Source organism: Halichoerus grypus, chromosome 1 (genome assembly GCF_964656455.1).
Source record: "Halichoerus grypus chromosome 1, mHalGry1.hap1.1, whole genome shotgun sequence".
Classification (NCBI taxonomy): Eukaryota; Metazoa; Chordata; class Mammalia; order Carnivora; family Phocidae; genus Halichoerus; species Halichoerus grypus.
This window is the reverse complement of record NC_135712.1, coordinates 158,319,949-158,338,328: the sequence shown is the minus strand read 5'-3', so window position 1 is coordinate 158,338,328 and position 18,380 is coordinate 158,319,949. Positions and strand designations below refer to the sequence as shown.

The 18,380-nt window shown below is 49.1% G+C and overlaps 1 protein-coding gene across 1 annotated transcript in view; it reads left to right on the top strand.

Moving 5' to 3' along the window:
• The window catches only part of ALDH1L1 (aldehyde dehydrogenase 1 family member L1), a 110,953-nt gene that overhangs the window by 74,230 nt on the left and 18,343 nt on the right, over nucleotides 1-18,380 (top strand). Inside the window, exons 11-17 of the mRNA XM_078074160.1 lie at nucleotides 209-356; nucleotides 2,384-2,503; nucleotides 3,806-3,933; nucleotides 8,621-8,771; nucleotides 9,941-10,011; nucleotides 13,241-13,346; nucleotides 14,748-14,835. Coding sequence (XP_077930286.1) covers nucleotides 209-356; nucleotides 2,384-2,503; nucleotides 3,806-3,933; nucleotides 8,621-8,771; nucleotides 9,941-10,011; nucleotides 13,241-13,346; nucleotides 14,748-14,835 — 812 coding nt within the window. The remainder of the gene's footprint in view (nucleotides 1-208; nucleotides 357-2,383; nucleotides 2,504-3,805; nucleotides 3,934-8,620; nucleotides 8,772-9,940; nucleotides 10,012-13,240; nucleotides 13,347-14,747; nucleotides 14,836-18,380) is intronic.

The window sequence follows — 18,380 nt, the reverse complement described above, 5'->3', positions numbered from 1 at the left end:
AGTGGTGGAACCAGAACTCGAAACTGGGGCCTTCTGAATCCATGGACTGGGCTCTGAACCCCAGTTCTAAACTAATACTCACACTTTGGGTATTGAGATGAAGGTCCGTTCTAGGAAACTGTTTGGCACCATAACCTCTGCAACTACAATGATGCAGTTTTGCCAAGCCTCTTCCCATGCTCCCACTTTTCCATCTTCTTTTCTCCAGACTGGTTGAGGAAGTGAAGGAGCTGTGTGATGAACTGGAATTAGAAAATGAAGATGTTTACATGGCAACAACTTTTGGGGACTTCATCCAACTATTAGTGAGAAAGCTACGAGGGGATGACAAAGACCACGAGTGCATCATTGACTATGTGAGTCTTGGGCCTTCCACATGGGCTTGGCCCTACAGACACCCACATCTGTGGATCCACAATGACACACGGGGGAAATCTGGACATCAGGAAGGCAGGGCACCTAAGAGCCCACCTTCAGTGTCCCAAGCTCTCCCTGGTAACCCTGGATACCCTGAGGGTGCCAGTGCAGTTAGGCAAATACAACAGAGGAAATTGTTATCTGTAGAACAAATTCTGATCCCCAAGACATGAAACTAGGATATATTTTTTTATTTAAAAATTTTTTTTAGAGAGAGAGAGATTGAGCATCAGCGTGGTGGAGAGGGGCAGAAGGAGAGGGAGAGAATCTTAAGCAGGATCCACACCTAGCATGGAGCCAGACACAGGGCTCACGACCTGAGATCATGACCTGAGCCAAAATCAAGAGTTGGATGCTTAACAGACTGAGACACCCAGGGGTCCTGAGACTATGGTATTAAGAAGAGACTGGGATGCCTGGTGGCTCAGTTGTTTAAGTGTCTGCCTTCGGCTCAGGTCATGATCCGAGGGTCCTGGGATCGAGTCCCGAGTTGGGCTCCTTGCTCAGTGGGGAGCCTGCTTCTCCCTCTGCCTGCTTCTCCCCCTGCTCGTGCTCTCTCTCTCTCTCTCTCTCTCTATTTCTTTCTCTCTGTCTCTCTGACAAATAAATAAATAAATAATCTAAAAAAAGAGAGAGACTTTTACAGTGTACTTCTCACCCTCCTCCTTTGGTGGTTTTCCCAGTAGTGGCCTCATCTCTCCTGTGGCTCCAGCCACTGCCAGATCACCCTGCCAAGACTCTAGTTCCTCTGGGGGACTCTAGACCCTAGTTCTGGTCCCACCACTTTCCTGTCCTTCTAGTCTAGTAATGTCTGGGACTGCCTGCTATTGTCAATCTCTGGGTCAATCTCTGGGTTGACTCATGGCCTCTCAGCTCTTTCATCACCTGTGAAACCAATTTCCTGCATTAAATTCCTTTTGTTGAAACGCCAAAAGAGGAAGAGAAAGAAAGGGAGAGAGGGAGGTAGAGGGAGGTAAAGGGGAGAAAGAGAAAAGAGAGAGAGAGAATGGGGAATTGGGAATATTTTCCTATTAGCAAAACAAGTGATCCTATACATTCAACTTGTATATATGGAAGTGTAATGATACAATTGCAAATTATATATATATATATTTAAGATTTTATTTATTTATTTGAGAGAGAGAGTGAGAGAGAATGAGCAGGGAGAGCAGTATCTCCACTGAGCAAGGAGCCTGATATGGGGCTCAGGCTGCTGGGATCATGACCTGAGCTGAAGGTAGATGCTTAACCAACTGAGCCACCCAGGCACCCCACAAATTTAATTTTAAAACAGACTCTTGAAAAATCATTCTGAGGTGTCTTGGTAGGCTACCAGCTCCCATAGGACTCAGCATTGGGATAATTTGTTTGGAACAAAAGATGAAGTGACCAGGTGGCCAGGATGAACACCAGGTTGACCTTGGGATTGTGGACAGATGATTGATTAACAAATTTCAGGAGAGAATGACATCCCAAAGGATGCCATTCAGTGTGAAATTTCAGGTCTATAGGGAATGAGCAATGGAGTTGGCGTCATGTCTGGTGACTCACAAGTGTCTGTCTACCAGCTGGCACTTTCTACATGTGGAGGCCAGGCAACCAGCCTGAAGTCACACAGTGGGTAAATGGCAGGACTGGGGTTGTAGCCCAAGCAGTCTGGCCTCAGATTCTGTGCCATCTCTTCTTATCACTCAGCTGCCACCACTGTGCACATAATAGCTCATTGGGCCAAGGAAGGCAGCAGGACCAGATTTGGCAAAAGAAACCTGAGAAGGCTGAGGGACCTTGAGCCCTGGCCCCTTTGGCAGTGTGTGCGTCTGTGTTTGTGTGTGTGTGGTGTGTGCACAAGTGGTTACCATCTGTCTGTGAGTGTTTCCTGTGTCTCTCTGTGGGTTTGTATCTGTCACTGATGCACTGTGTGAAGAATCCACACTGCAGCTAACACCTGCAAAAACTCCCTTCCCAGGTGGAAAAGGCAATGAACAAGCTGAACCTCCGAATGCCCCACCAGCTTTTCATTGGGGGCATGTTTGTGGATGCTGAGGGTGCCAAGACCTATGAGACCATCAACCCAACAGATGGAAGTGTGAGTACGGGCCTAGAACCCCCTCCTACCCTCTCTCCCCCCTACTTACCCCATAGCCTCTTCTCCCATCTACTCCACCACCTGGCATCTGGGAATTCTGGCCCAGGAGGGCCTCTGCTTGGACGCAGAAGGGTTGCAGTCATTTTCCAGTCCTCCCTACAGGAATGGCCCAGAGGGGAGAAATGGCAGGGAGTCAGGAGGACTCTAAAAGTCTGGAGCCTGCTTCAGAGAATGGGAACAGAGTTAAACCACCCCCCCACGCCCCGCCCCAAAGAGGAAATGAAGCCATTCCCTCCTCCTCCACACTTCAACAATAACCCTAGCATGGCCCCTATCTTCTTGAATATGTGTGCACCCCACTGTTGGGAAATTCTTCTTGAATCCCATGTTTGTCAGACTGTCTTGACAGTGACCCTCTTATGTCATGACCCAGTACACACATACTGTATTCTCTTATGCACACACCTACCTGAAACAACACTTACTCCTACAGGTGCATACTGATAGTTTTCCATTCTGCCCCACCCTATAGCATCCTTCAGGGCCTGCAGAAAACAGATAGCACACTCAAAATGAGTCCTTTGAGGGGAGTTTAAAGAAAGTGATGGACAAAGGGGTGGACAGGGAGTGGGGGCACACACAAGGGGGTGCAGTGCCCTCAGGCAGAAATCGGGAGCTGTTACCACCTTGAGGCCTATTTCAAGAATCCCAGAAAGGAGGTTGTGTGGACAGGGCTGCCTGGGTGCTGGGGCCTTGGGCAGGGAGGGTGCACCTTACCTGTGGTGACCAGCAAGGTGCTGGCCTTGCCTCTCCCACTTCTGTCTCCTCCTGGCTTTCCCTTTGGTCAAGCCCAGGTGGCAGGTGGTGTGGGAGCCTGCCCTGTAGTGCATGTGGGCACTGTCAGGACACAGAGCAAGGATGGGGGACAGGAATGTTTCTGCCACCGTCAATGTCTAGACTATTTCACTTAAAAATAAACTTTCCACCTGGGACTCACTAAATTAATGGGCTTCTGTTCTTGGCTTGAAAACACTTAGCTGATCCTCAGCCTTGTAGCTGCAGCTTGAGTCTGTTGCCCTGTTTGGGCTCAGTGGCAAGTGAAAAGAAGGATCCTGGTATGTGGAAACACAAATAGGTCTCTCTGAAGGCCCTTGCCTTTCCTAATTGTGCACACCCTTCCAGGGCCCTCCCATTGGCCGACCATCCCCTCTGAGCCCTTCCAGGTGGCCAGGGGAGTGGGTGGTGTGGGGCTTCTGTGTACATGGAGTCCAGGGAGGGCCTCACAGCTCTGATCCACCACAGGTCATCTGCCAGGTGTCCCTGGCCCAGGTCAGCGATGTTGACAAGGCAGTGGCTGCCGCTAAGGACGCCTTTGAGAATGGATTGTGGGGGAGGATCAGTGCACGGGACCGGGGCCGGCTCCTGTACAGGTGAGAGCCCCACAACCACCTGTCAGCCACCTGACCTTTGGCTTGGGTTGGGGCTGCATGCCTGGGTCCTGCCAGGAGGAGGTGGGGTCCTGGACACATTTGTGTGACCAAGGCCTGAGGCTCAGAAAAGGTTTCTCAGAAGAAGTGGCTTGAGAGATGAGGGATTTCGCCAGACACAAGTAACCTTGAAAGGAAAGGTGTCCTCGGTGGAGGGGACAGTGTGATAAAAGATGAGAGGGTACAAAAGTGAAGGTGCTAATCAGATCGGAGCAGCAAACTGGCAAAGCTAACAGATGGTCCTGGGCAGATTCAGACAGGTACAGAATTTACCTGGAGTGGCCTGGACTGGAGGTGGGATCAGGGCTACTTTATGCCGAAGCCAGCAAAGGAAGGATGGAGCCTGTTCTTGTCTCCAAGACCTGTCAAGACCTCTCAAGACCTGTCTGCTGGTCCTTGCTCAGCTTGACCCTGACTGCTGGAATCTCACACTTCCCTTTTTTTTTAAACCAGGGCAGAAGGGACTCTCCCCTTAGTTCTATCAGAAATCTTAGGGAAGGACTTGGGGTTGCTCCAGCTTATGAGAATGGGGTGGGAGTGAGGCCTGAAGGAGAAATACTGCTCCCTTAGAACCAAGTGGTCCCAATTGGGGAGGAGCAGCCACCCCCAAGGAAGTGGAGTGATGTTTCCAAAAGGGGGGGCTGCTGGGCAGATGAACTAAACAGTGATGAAGACTGGTGATCACTGCTTTGTAATATAGCTTGAAAGACATACAAATGGCTAACAGACACATGAAAAAATGTTCATCATCATTAGCCATCAGGGAAATCCAAATCAAAACCACACTGAGATACCACCTTACACCAGTTAGAATGGCCAAAATGGACAGGGAAAGAAACAACAAATGTTGGAGAGGTTGTGGAGAAAGGGGAACCCTCTTACACTGTTGGTGGGAATGCAAGCTGGTACAGCCACTTTGAAAAACAGTGTGGAGGTTCCTCAAAAATTTAAAAATAGAGCTACCCTCTGACCCAGCAATTGCACTACTGGGTATTTACCCCAAACACACAGATGTAGTGAAAAGAAGGGCCATATGCACCCCAATGTTCATAGCAGCAATGTCCGCAATAGCCAAACGGTGGAAAGAGCCGAGATGCCCTTCAACAGATGAATGGATAAAGAAGATGTGGTCCATATATACAATGGAATATTACTCAGCCATCAGAAAAGATGAATACCCAACTTTTACATCAACATGGATGGGACTGGAGGAGATTATGCTAAGTGAAATAAGTGAAGCAGAGAAAGTCAATTATCATATGGTTTCACTTATTTGTGGAACATAAGGAATAACATGGAGGACATTAGGAGAAGGAAGGGAAAAATGGGGAGGGGGAATTGGAGGGAGAGATGAACCATGAGAGACTATGGACTCTGAGAAACAAACAGGGTTTTAGAGGGGAGGGGGGAGGGGGGATTGGTTAGCCCGGTGATGGGTATTAAGGAGGGCACGTACTGCATGGAGCACTGGGTGTTATACGAAAACAATGGATCATGGAACACTACATCAAAAACTAATGATGTATTGTATGGTGACTAACATAACATAATAAAATTTTTAAAAAAAAGAGGTAAAAAAAAAAAGAAAAGACTGGTGAACAAGCTGGTTTTAGGAATCTGGCTTTTGTGCTCTGGGTCCTGGGGAAGCTGTCCAGGCATACAGCCTGGTCGTGATGTGGTCCAAATGTGCTTGTCATCTGGTGGGAGAGAGACCCCGTCTTGGCCTTGCAGTCAGAATGCCATTTTTTTCTATTCCAGAGGCCAGACACACCAGGATAGCCCCCAGCACAACGAACCAGAGAGGGGGTCCTGTATGGTTTTGAAATGGAAGAAATGGTGGGGTTTGGGGCAGACCAAGGTGCACCCAACCTGCCGTGACTCAAGTTAGTTTCAAGACCCCTTGAAGAGCCCATCAATTTTAGGAAGCCATTGGCTTCCTAGAGCCCCCAGATTAGGCAAAACTGAAACGTGAAAGCCCAGGCTTACGGTGCTGAGCCTTCTGGCCCGGAAGCAGGGACTCTAGTGGTAGATGTGCCGGCCCGAAGAGGTTTTGTTTGTTGAGGTGCTCTGCTGCCATCCAGTGGCATGTGCCATAATAACACCACTAGCAACACAACAGCGAGGGGTTGGTCCCTGCGCAGCTCTAAGTAGAGACCTGGACTGCTTGGACACACATCTCAAGGCCAGGCCTGAGAGCTCCTAATAACCCGGTCCCTGCTTCATGCAGTCTCCCAGTCCCCATGGTGGAGGTGTGCCCATTGCTGGCCCAGGAGGGAGCAGCCCCTCGTTCAATGAGGAAAACAGGACCACCATGGATAGATATTATGGAATACAGAATGCATTGTAGGGATAAGTTGGGAAGAAAGATCCAGAAAGGAATGTTAGAGAAAGTCACTAGACAGCTCCAAGAACCACTGAGGGACAGGATAGAGCCTCTCAGGAACCTGGAGAGCCAGTGTCCCCAGCTGCCAGAGCAGGACCACCAAGAGCTGGTGGGAGAGTCTGTGGGAAGCTGTCACCTTGTGTTCAGACACTTCCTTACGTCCATAGCCAAGAATGTGGTGGTGGCCCATGCTGCTGTTAGGGAGCCAGGGGGAAGCAAGGCTGAGCCTGCCTGGCACCCCACACTTGCCCTTCCTCACGTCTATCCTGCAGACCTGTGGGGTGATGGAGGTTGCTTCCTCTGCTTCCCCCACTGGCACTTTCTGGGGGCAGGACTCTGGGAGGCAGAGCTGCAGCTTGACAAAGTTGACAGTAGAACAATCCCACTCAGTTCTCCTGGAAGAGATTCCCAAATGGTGTGCTCGGGTGATAGTTACTTTAGGGATTTATGACATGGCCACATCACATGCACGTGACATTGTCTGGCAGAGTTGGAGGGATTTGGGGCTGATCAAGGAAAAAGATATGACCATGAGAAGTAGTAACACGCAATGGGCTTCATGGCATGGTTGCCCCCACGGGGGAGACCCTCCAGAGATTGTAGTCAGGGGGTCCCTACTCAGAATGGGAGGGGTGCGAGGGAACTCTCGGGGCCAGGGGGTCAGGGAGGGGGCGCCCATGTGCCGGCACTGTTGCTCAGTAGCAGAACAGGAGTCTCTGGGTCAGAGGGCTGGGAAAGGCGGCAGTTAAAACTGCATGGTCCATCTCACCAATGGTAACAGCTGTCAAGTTAGGTTCCTGGAGGATGCAAAGCAACAAGGCTCTAAATGGCTAAAAGTTTGCTTGTTTGGACTATTTTAAAAATAATTGGATACATTAACGTGTATTCAGCAAGATTTTGAGCTGACAGGTCTCACCCTGCAATGAAGATGTGAAGAACCTAGGGGCCAATACACAGAGGCCATCTTTGGCTTATTTATAATATAGATTTATGCCTTTGGCACATCTGTTTTTCTAGTTGATGAAACCCTAGGCCTTGAAATGCCACAACATAGTGTTTCCCTTATTTCGTCTAGAATAGTTCTCAAAAAGTGACTTACACCTTTGTTATTCTTAACTAGAGAATTACCTGGGTATATCACCGTCTCTGAGGTAACAGTGTGGCTCTGCCACTAAATTGCTTGTGTCTGTTTGGTCCACTTTCACTCACCAGCCTTGTGGTGCATGCTGACTGTGTGGCCGGTGGGTATAGGAGGTCCAGGAAGGAGCAGGAGACCAAATACTGTCCCAGCCCTCAGAGAGAGGCACATAGTACTAGAATACTTGTCTAAGAGGGTATCTATAATAGTCAGGCAAGGTTTGAAGAAAGAGGGAGGGTGCTAGGAGGACACTGCAGGGAGATATGATTGGTGTGGGATGAGGGTTGGCTTCCCAGAGAGTGTGAGTGTGTAATTGGGAGTTTAAGACATGCCATGGCTGTGTGCAGAGAGGAGCAGCTCAGCAGGCTTTGGCCCCAGACTCAACACTGGGCCAGAGCTCCCCCATGTACAAGATCGAGAGCTGCTCTAGATCTGTGGTCTCCACCTTCCCCTGCCCACCCTGCACCCTGGGTACCCTGTTCCCTGAGCTCCCTGACATCAGGGAAGGGGGCAGAGTCCTAATTCCCAGGCTGCCCATAGCAGCATACCCACCAGAAGCATGGGAGGGCAGCTGGCTGTCAGAGTGCTCACACTTAAGGAGGGCTGTGTAGATGCACCTTCCCTTGAATCTCTCCCATCATCCCCCCCCAACTCCCCACAGATGTCATCTGTGAGGGCGCACTCCACTGGATCGGCTGGTGCTTGAAGCCAGACATGATTTCCCCTGGTTAAGGCTGTCCAAGACGGAGAGGGTGGCCTTTTGGAATGGTGACCTTCTTATTACAGAGGCAGAGGGACTGTTTTTGCAGGATTATTTGTAAGCATTATTATAAAGTAGTTAATCCATCAATATTTGAGAAAGGAAGAAAGGAAAAGAGAGGAGAGGAGAGAGGGACAGAAGGGCACCATTTCTCACACTCACCCAGCAAAGGAAACCTTACTGTCCCATCTCACAGATGGGGAAACTGAGGTGAGCACATCGGAGTGTGGCAGAGCTGGGAGTGCAGGGCCGGGCCCCTGACTCATTGAAGAAGGGCCTTGAAAGAGCAGGCAAGGCTGTTCCAGGCCTGAACCCATCTGCCTCCTGTCCCCACCCACCCCCTGGCCAGGCTGGCAGACCTCATGGAGCAGCATCAGGAAGAACTGGCCACCATTGAGGCTCTAGATGCAGGTGCTGTCTACACATTGGCTCTGAAGACCCATGTGGGCATGTCCATCCAGACCTTCCGCTACTTCGCTGGCTGGTGTGACAAAATTCAGGTGAGGCTGAGGCTCCTGCGCACCAAGTGAGTTCACATAAACAGGCTGGGCCCAGCAGGAAACTCTGAGGGCAGTGCGTTAGGCTGCATGCTGCATAACAAACGAGCACAGCTTACTGGCTTAAAACAACCCCATTTATCAGCTCACATTTCTGCAGATGGGAAGTCCAGGCAGGCTGGGCTGGGTTCCATGCCAGGGTTTCACAAGGACAGTGTCAAGGTGTGCCCAGGCTGGGCTTTAGCTGGAGGCTTTGGGGAGACCCTGCCTGCAGGCCCATTCAGGTATTGGCAGAGATGCAGGACTGAAGCCCAGGTCCTTGCTGGCTGCTGGCCAAGGCTGCTCTCAGCTACTGCAGGCCTTGCTCTGGCCCTTGCCCCAGCCCTCCATCCCCTTGCCATTCTCAGGCTTGGCATTCCTCTGCCATGAGCTGAAGAAAACTTTGCCTTTGTGGGGGCTCCTTAGGTGGTTCTGGGGACACCTGCATCATCTCCCCTTCCTAAGGTCAACTGTGCCATTCCACATCTTTGCAGAAGGAGTAGCTCACCATCTCCCAGATCCCAGGGATCAGAGTGTGACCATGGGAGCCATTTTCAGAGATTTGCCCACCATAGGCAGTGATGGGACACCCACCAGCGAGGGTTTTGTGGGGTCTCTGCCAGATCTGGGCTTCACGCCGTCGGCTTCACGCCGTCTGTCCTCTCCATGGGGCTGAGGGGTGCAGGTGTGATGGAAGGCCCACCTTCTGCTCCTCCTGCTGCTGTGTCTCTGCTGGCTGGAGCTGCCCCCCCCCCCGGGGCCTCCTGGGCTAGCACGGCCTCCAGAGGCAACGTGGCCCCCAACTCCCTGCTTCCCTGCCTCAGTGTCAAAGCCAGAGGTCTTACCTGTACCAGGACCAACTTCCCACCTGAGGGCTGTGCCAGGCCCAGTGCAGCAGGCACCTTGCGCCTGTTGGCTGCCCAGTCCACCTCTATCTGGAGTCTTCAGATGCCCCCGTCATACATAATCTGGAAGGTTTGGGTCTCTTACCTGTCTGATTCATGGGGGCACAGGACACAGACAAGACTCTGTTTAATTCTGAGCTCCAGGCACAGTCTGGCTGCCCAGGGGGAATGGGTGAGGAAACAATGGAGCCCCCTCCCAAGTGACCCCCCCCCCCGTGCTTCTTCCAGGGCTCCACCATCCCTATCAACCATGCCAGACCGAACCGCAATCTGACCTTGACCAGGAAGGAGCCTATCGGGTGAGTCATAGCACAGGGCGAAGATTCGCCACACACTGGGTGCTTTTCAATGCTGTATGTTGTATGGGCGCTCATCCCCTTTCTGCGTATCTATCCAATGTCTATCTGTTCACCAATTACTACAGGCCAGACACTTCAGGTGCTGGAGATACAGCAATGATCAGAACTGATGAGAATGCGTGTCCTCAGGGGACTGCATTCTAGCAAATAAAACAGCTTTGGCTTCCAAAGTACCTGCTCTGCGCCAGGCAGTTTTAATGACTTTACAAGTATGATTTTACTTAATCCCCTCAATAACCCTGTAGCAGTCAGGCTCGTAGAGGGTGCACCTGAAAAATTTTATCTGAGAAGAGTATAATGATGAATGTGTGCATAAAAACAGAACTACACAGCACGAAGGAACAGGAAAAAAATAATAAATAGGCAAAGGATAGGAACCAGTGCTCCACAGGAGAAAGACAAGTGTCCGCTCCACACAGAACAGACTAGGGGTTGGGGAAATGATTTACACCCAGCAGTGAGGGGCCTCGCCTCACCATCAGATGGCCCAATGGCCTAGGGAGAGAGAAGCCCCCTCACACTGCCTGGGGGCAGCGGAGGGGGTCCCCCCCTTGTGAAAGGCAGCTTGGCAGTGACTGTTCAGTCCCCAAATGCACCCCTACCACAAGGCACAGCTATGGCAGCTCACTGACACGGGTGCACCAGGAGACCAGGCCGAGAGTGCTCACAGCAGCTGTGCTGGCGCCCTGACCGCAGAACCCAGCACAGCCCCTGCTGAGCTCTGCAGCATCCTTACCAGGGCATGGAGTGCAGCTGTGTGAAGGGGTGGGGCAGAGCTAGGGGGACCCCAGGGAACAGCTCCAAGAGAAACTTGCATGAGGAAAGCACACTGAGGAATGTCTGCTAAAATCATCTAAAATGGGTCAGAGGCCCACTGTGGTCAGCACCCAGCAAGCATTCCCACCTACTCTGTGCCCCTTACGGTGTGGGGACACCGTGACCCACCAGCAGGGACCTCGCATCCCCATGGATGGTGGTCAGAGGCACTCCGTTTCCTGGAGAACGTGGGAGTGTTTCAGAAGGAGAATGGGTTCCAGTGTCATTTGGATCAACAGAAATGAGCACAGATGAATGAACACGCCAGGTCCTGAAGGACGGGCCTGCTGGTAAGGGAGGCTCCTGTCGGGAGAGTGGGCTGTGGACACAGTAAACCCTCTCCTGTAGCCCACAGAGAGGGGCAAGGCTGGGGGGAGATGGCGCGGACTCAGGGCAGCGGTGCCCACCCAGCCTTTCCCCCAGAGGACACGAGATGGAGGGAGTGCTCCAGGACAGCCCCCCACAACAAAGAACTACCCAGCCAAGGCGTCAGAGTGTGGAGTGAGAGTCCTGCAGGGCCAGAGTGCTGGGAGCCCCTTCGTCTGGCACAGGCTATGAGAGGGGCTGGGCAGGGGGACCAGGGCCCAGATGAACACTGGCTGCCAATCACATGAGTCTGTAGGGTCACTGATCATCCAGACGCCTCTCGGGGAGTCCGTCCTGTCAGACTGAGGAGGACACTGGTGCTGAGCCTCCCAGTGAGTTGGGGGAGCGGGGAGGTTTTCCCTATATCGGCAGGTGTATGAGTCTGCTAGGGCCGTCATAACAAAGTACCGAAACAGGAGGCTCAAACAGCACACATTTACTGTCTCGGCATTCTGGGGCTGGAAGTTCCAGATTCAGGTGTCAGAGGGTTGGTTTCTTCTGAGGGTGTGAGGGAGAATCTGCTCCAGGCCTCTCCCCTAGCTTCTGGGGGTTTACCGGCAATCATTGGTGTTTCTCGATCTCTGCCCTCATGTTCACATGGTGTCCTCCTTCTGTGTGTCTATCTCTTCACATGGCCCTGTTTTTATAAAGGCATCAGTCGTTTTGGGTTAGGCACCCACCCTATTCCAGTAAGGCCTCATCTTAACTAATTAATCTGGAATGACCCTAATTCCAAATAAGGATGTTCTGGAGTTAGGATTTCAACACGTGAATTTTGGGGAGTACAGATAAGCCATGACAGTGGGACTTCCCTGATGTCTTTTTTTCTTGGAGCCCTTACAACCCTGATGACCTCACCCCCTTCCCTGGAAACACTCGCTGTGCTCCCTCAGCCGTCTCACCCTGCTGAGTGTACTGGGGGTGGGAGCGGCTTTCCTAACCCCTCAGTGCACCCCATTGCTCCCAGAATGATGTGCCAGCCACCCCCAGTTTGTCCTGCCCTCAGCCTTTGTCCACACTCTTCCCCCTGCCTGGGTTTAGCTAAGAAGTCATCTTTTTGGGAAACGTTCCCATGGTGATGATGATCATGAAAATGATGATGATGAAGAAAACAAGTCACGTAGCCCGTGCAAAGTTTGTGGACAGGCTCATTAATTGTCTGACACTGACGAAGATAGTGCACTGCATTTTACAGGAGTCAGGGGAAAGCAGGGCCACATGCCTACTAGGACCACATGTGTCATCATTAGGCCCCTCAGGACTGTGGGGGGGGTCTCCCCTAGAGGGATACACTGCTCAGCACAGGCTTTCTCTGGGGCCGAGGGGCACACTGACACTGGGTACCATCTCTTAATGCAAAGTAGGCAAGCCTATCAGGCCTCCCAGGCTGACTGCTTCCTTCTCTCCATGGGACTGACCCCTGGCCTCATGCCCAGGAAGACCCTCACCCACTTCCTATCCCACCGTGTGATCCCAACCCTCTCCCATATGCTCTCAGACTGCCCGTGTGATCCTTGGCCTTCTCCCAGGCCCTGCCTGCTGTCACCTCCCCACTGCCTGGTGTCATGCCTTACTCAACTGTCCCTAGGCAGGTCTCAGAGCTCCCCTCAGAAACTTCCCGGCCATCATGCCCTGCTGGGAAGAGGGGCTACTGCCAGATTGAACATACTGCCCCATCAGGGACTTTCGGAAAGGCAGGCATGAGCTATCTCTCAGGGGACTTTTGGCTCCATATCAGGAAGCCCGGAGTGGAGTGGGGTGGAGTGGAGTGAGCAGAGTGGAACAGAGTGGAGTGTTGTGGAGTGGAGTGGGGTGGAGTGGAGTGGAGTGAGCAGAGTAGAACAGAGTGGAGTGTTGTGGAGTGGAGTGGGGTGGAGTGGAGTGGAGCCGAGTGGGTGTCAGGCTTGGGAACGAGGACACCGTTGGCAGGTGCACTCTGGCCCCAGGCTGTTTGGAGAGACGGAGTTCCCCTTCTTTTGTATGGCAGGGTCTGTGGCATTGTCATCCCTTGGAATTACCCCCTGATGATGCTCTCCTGGAAGACGGCTGCCTGCCTGGCTGCTGGGAACACAGTGGTGATCAAGCCTGCCCAGGTGGGTGTGGGTGTGTTCCGGGCAGGGCCTGTGAGCTGTAAAGGGTATCAGTAAGCACCCTATAAAGGAGACAGGTAGCCTGTTGGCCCCTTTACCCACCCAGGACTGGTTTCTCCTCAAGGGAGGAGGGGTACTGCTGATGAGGGCTGGCCTTCTGTGGGCCCTGTTCACAATGGCGGGGGCAGCATGCAGCAGGGGCCGGTGAGGGCTGTAGGCAGGGTCTGTTCTTTCAGCGATAGGGTGGCTGAGTCACGTTAGCTGACCGTGTACTTGCAGCTGCTTGGTGAGCAGTCAGAGATTTCTCCACAGATGCCAGCACTCTGGGCTTGGGGGAGCAGAAACCCTGTTTGGTAACCCTTGTCCAGGCCTCATGCTCTGAGACTGAAGCCCAGTCCCTCATAGAGAAGCTACAGAGGTAGGATGTCGGGGTCACTCAGGCTGGAAGGGCCTGAGCAGGGTCCCCCAGATGAGGACACCCCCTGCATGAGCCTCAGCTTCTTGCTCTGTATAGTGGCAGTAGCAGCCCCTCCCCTGCCTACCCCCAGGGGTGTTAGGAACTGAAGGCAAGATGCTCCATCACGTGGCTCTGGACAGTGTGCCCAGGAGGTCTCTTGCGCCCCTGGCTGCTTTGGGGCAATTTGGCTCCCAAAGTATTATAATATAAAAACCAACCACAACAATAGTTGACATTTACAGTATTCATTCTGAGTCAGGCACTCCTAAAGCATTTTAATACATAACAAATTAAACTAAAAATTTGCATATATTTGCTTATTGAGCATCACAACAACCCTCAGATGACCCATAACCTCCCCCGTTAGCATGGGGGTGCTGCGCACAGATCCAGGCGATTGTCTCTGGAAGAGCGCCTGACAGGCCTGTGCCCTCCCAGGGCCAGCACCCCACAGATGTGGTGGCTCTGAGGGCTGGTGGTGGGTGGGGCACAATCCAACCTTTACAAGGAAAATTACCTGGGTCCGAAGAGGAATGGCTGCTGGCAGGTCAAGAGGAGAGGAATGGCCTCCAGCAGTGAGGCGGTAACCAGAATCTTGCACAGACCACTGCGTGGCACAAGGGGCTTCCAGGCAGTCCTGGGACTCCACACTCCCTGAGTGAAGGAGGTATGAACATTCAGGAAGGGGCCAGGCCGGGCCACACGGCTGGAGCCTGCCAGGAGAAGGCACTAGAAGGTACATGAGGTAGCAGGCCTTCCTCCCAGCTTTCCACTGGAGCTGTGGGGGAAGCTGGCTGGGTTGGCAATACCCGCTATGATGGGGCTTCCTCTGGAGGGTCTTCCTGCCATGACTGCTCCTCCCTGCTTGCTACCTAGGCTGCTGGGAGAGGAGGAAGAACCCCACTTCCCAATCCCTCCTGACCCAGTCTTCTTTCCTGCCTCCTCAGGTGACCCCACTCACAGCCTTGAAGTTTGCAGAGTTGACCTTGAAGGCTGGCATTCCCAAGGGTGTGGTCAATATCCTCCCAGGATCTGGTAAGGGATGGGGACATGGGCATCTGGGGGCGCCAGGGCTCCAGGCAGCCGGAGATGCACTTGGTCAGAACAGGGCTTGCTACATGATGTGCTCTAGTGGGACAGAGCAACTGGGGGCAGAGTGATCCAGTGGGGGTGGCCAGCCTGGTAGGGAGATGGCCCTCTCCCATGGTGGGAGAGACACACACCTGGAAGTGTTCTCGCTTTCAGATGCTTCCCCATTTTCCCCAAAATGCTTTTCCATTTTTTTTGTATGTAGATATGTGCTCTGGAATAAATTACATAAGTTGGGAATTATCTGTCCTTGGAAGTTGGAGAGAATTTATCTAGGCTTAGAGCATCTGGGGAGCTATTACATGAATTGCTTTTTTCGTTTCTTCTGTGGTTAGTAGTCTAGTTTATTGGAAAAGTTGTCTCTTCTTGCACACATTTAAAATATATTGACATAGAGTTGTATTCATAATTTCTTATAAGTAATTCTTTTTTGATTCTTTATCCCCCTTATACTTTTCACTTTTTCTTTCTCTTTTAAAATTGATCAATTTGTGAGAAGTGCTTGTTTGTCCCCATACTCTCCTCAAAAACAGAAACAAAAACAGCTCTCAAATTTCTTTACCCATTCCATTGCTATTCTGTTTTTTTTCTCTGCTTTCATCATTATTTCCTTCTGTGTTCTCCTCTGTGGTTTTGTTTTGTTTTGTTTTGTTTTTGTAACTTTTTGAGTTGAAAGTTTAATTCATTTATTTTTGTTTTTTGTCATTTAAATAAGGAAACCATTCAAAGAGAGCTTTGGTTACACCTCATACCTTGAGATTGACATTTTCATTATTATAAATGCCCCTTTTTATTTTTCATAATAGTTTTTGTCTTATAGTCTACTTCATCTGATATTACCATAGATTTCATATGGTCTTTGTTTGCATGATATATATTTTTTCATCCTTTTACTTGCAACCTACTTATATCTGATGTCTCCTTGGACAGCAGGTACTTGGATCTTGTTTTGATCCAGTGTGACAGTCTCTGCCTTTCTGACTGGATTGTTTAATCCATTCACATTTACTGTTATTATTGATAGAGTTGGATTTATGTCTGCAATTTTACTTTTTGCTTTCTGTGTCTCCTGTCTTTTGTTTCTATTTCTCTTTTATGGTTTTCTTTACATTGAGTGAATATTTTCTAGTGTAACATTTTAATTCTTTTAATGATTTTTTTCACTATATAGTTTTTAGTTATTTTCCCAGTGGTTACTCTAGGATTTACCATATGCTTCGTTTTTTTAATTTTTTTTAATTTTTTTTTCAGTTTTTAATTTTATTATATTATGTTAGTCACCATACAATACATCATTAGCTTTTGATGTAGTGATCCATGATCCATTGTTTTCGTATAACACCCAGTGCTCCATGCAGTATGTGCCCTCCTTAATACCCATCACCAGGCTAACCAATCCCCCCTCCCCCCTCCCCTCTAGAACCCTGTTTGTTTCTCAGGTCCATAGTCTCTCATGGTTCATCTCTACCATATGCTTCTTAACTCATCAGAAAATACTTCAGATTTATGCTAACTTAATTCCAGTGAAATATACAAATGCTATTCCTACCTGGCTCTGTTATCCCTACTCCCTTTCACATATTTATCACATATTTCTGTGTACTCTTCACTATGTTACAAACCCAATAGTACATTGCTATAACTTTATATAATTTTATGTCTGTGGAAGAAGTTAAAAAGAAAGGAGAACAAATATGTAATTACAGAGTTTGCTATACTAACCTTATTTACATTTCTGGTTCTCTTCATTTGTTTCTGTTGTTGAATTACTCTGTTATCACTTTCTTACTCCATTTCCTTCCTACCTCCTTTCTGCTATTATTGTCAAATATATTTCATTTGTATTTGTTATAAATCCAACAATACAATTATATACATATTATTTTATATAATTGCTTTTTAAATCAGTTAAGAAAGGAAAGGAAATATTCATTTAAGCTTTCTTTTGTAATTATATAATTACCTTTACTGGTGCTCTCTGGTGGATTCAAATTATTGCCTATGTCATTTGCTTTCAGCTTGAAGAACTTCCTTCAGTATATTTCTCTTAAGGTGGGTCTGCTAGCAACAAATTATCTAAGTTTTTGTTTATCTGGAAATGTCTTTATTTTTTGAAAGATAACTGCTGAATATAAGATTCTTGGTTGACAGTTTTGTTCTTTCAGCATTTCAAATGTATCATCTCACTCCCTTCTGCCTCTATTGTTCCTGAGAGGTCAGCTATTAATCTTATTGGGGTTCCTTCATATACAATGAGTCATTTTTCTCTTACTGCTTCCAAAATTTTCTTTTGTATTTGTTTTTCACCATTTTTACTAAGATGCCTTTGGGAGTGGATCTCCTTATGGTTATTTTACATGGAATTCATTGAATTTCATGGATTTTTAGACTAATGTTTTTCATCAAATTTGGGAAGTATTCAGCCATTATTTATGCTAACATTTTTCTCTGTTCCTTTCTTTTTCTCCTCTCCTTCTGGTACTCCCATTATACATATGTTAGTATGTTTAATGGTAACCTACTCTCCTCTGAGGCCCTTTTCATTAAATTTTTTTTCTCTCTCTGTTCTTTAGATTGCATAATCTCTAACTATCCTCAAGTTCATGGATTCTTTCTTCTGCCAGTTCAAACCTACTATTGAGCCACTCAATTTCTTATTTCAGTTACTGTACTTTTTAGTTCCAGAATTCCTACCTGTTTTTTTTTTTTATTGCTTATTGTCTACTTGATGAGACATTGTCTTCATAGCTTCCTTTATGCATGGTTTCCTTTAGTTCGTTGAACATATTCATAATGGCTGCTTAGAAGTCTGTTAAGTATAACATCTGGGCCCTCTCAGCTTATATTGCCTGCTTCTTTTTTTTTCTTGTGATGGGTTACACTTTTCTATTTCTTTGCATGCATCATAGCTTTCTTTGTTAAAAGCTAGATAAGTTAGGCAATATATTGTACCAACTCTGGATACTGATCTTCGTCTTCCCTTTCCAAAGCTTGTTTTCATTATTTGCTTGTTTATGTCTTTATTGACTTGGCTAGGCTATAAAGTGAAGTCTGTTTTCCCTGTGGTGTATAGCCAGTGATGTCACTCCTCAGGGAGCACAGCCTTGAGCACAAGATGACAGCAGTTTTAGTGGGGCTCTCTTTGACTCTCTTTTTCTCTGGTTTCCCTGTTAAGCTATCTGCCTCCTTTGGTATCACACTCAACAGTTCAGTTCCACTAACTACAATCTGCTTGCTCTATTGTTTTCAACAATGCCCTGGGTCATAAATTGCTCTACAATCTGATCCAATTAAATTTGGGCCCCTTTGCAGGGGTAATTTTTGAGGACATCCTTTGAGGTTTGTTCTTACCCAGAGAGCTCTTCCCTAGTTCTCTCTGGTAAACTAAGTGACCTGCAGTTTACCTCATTGCTGTCATAGAGCTGTCAGCCTTCCCTTAATTGCTCACCCCCAAAATCTCCATTGTTTTTCAGAATGCCCTTAGAATTGAA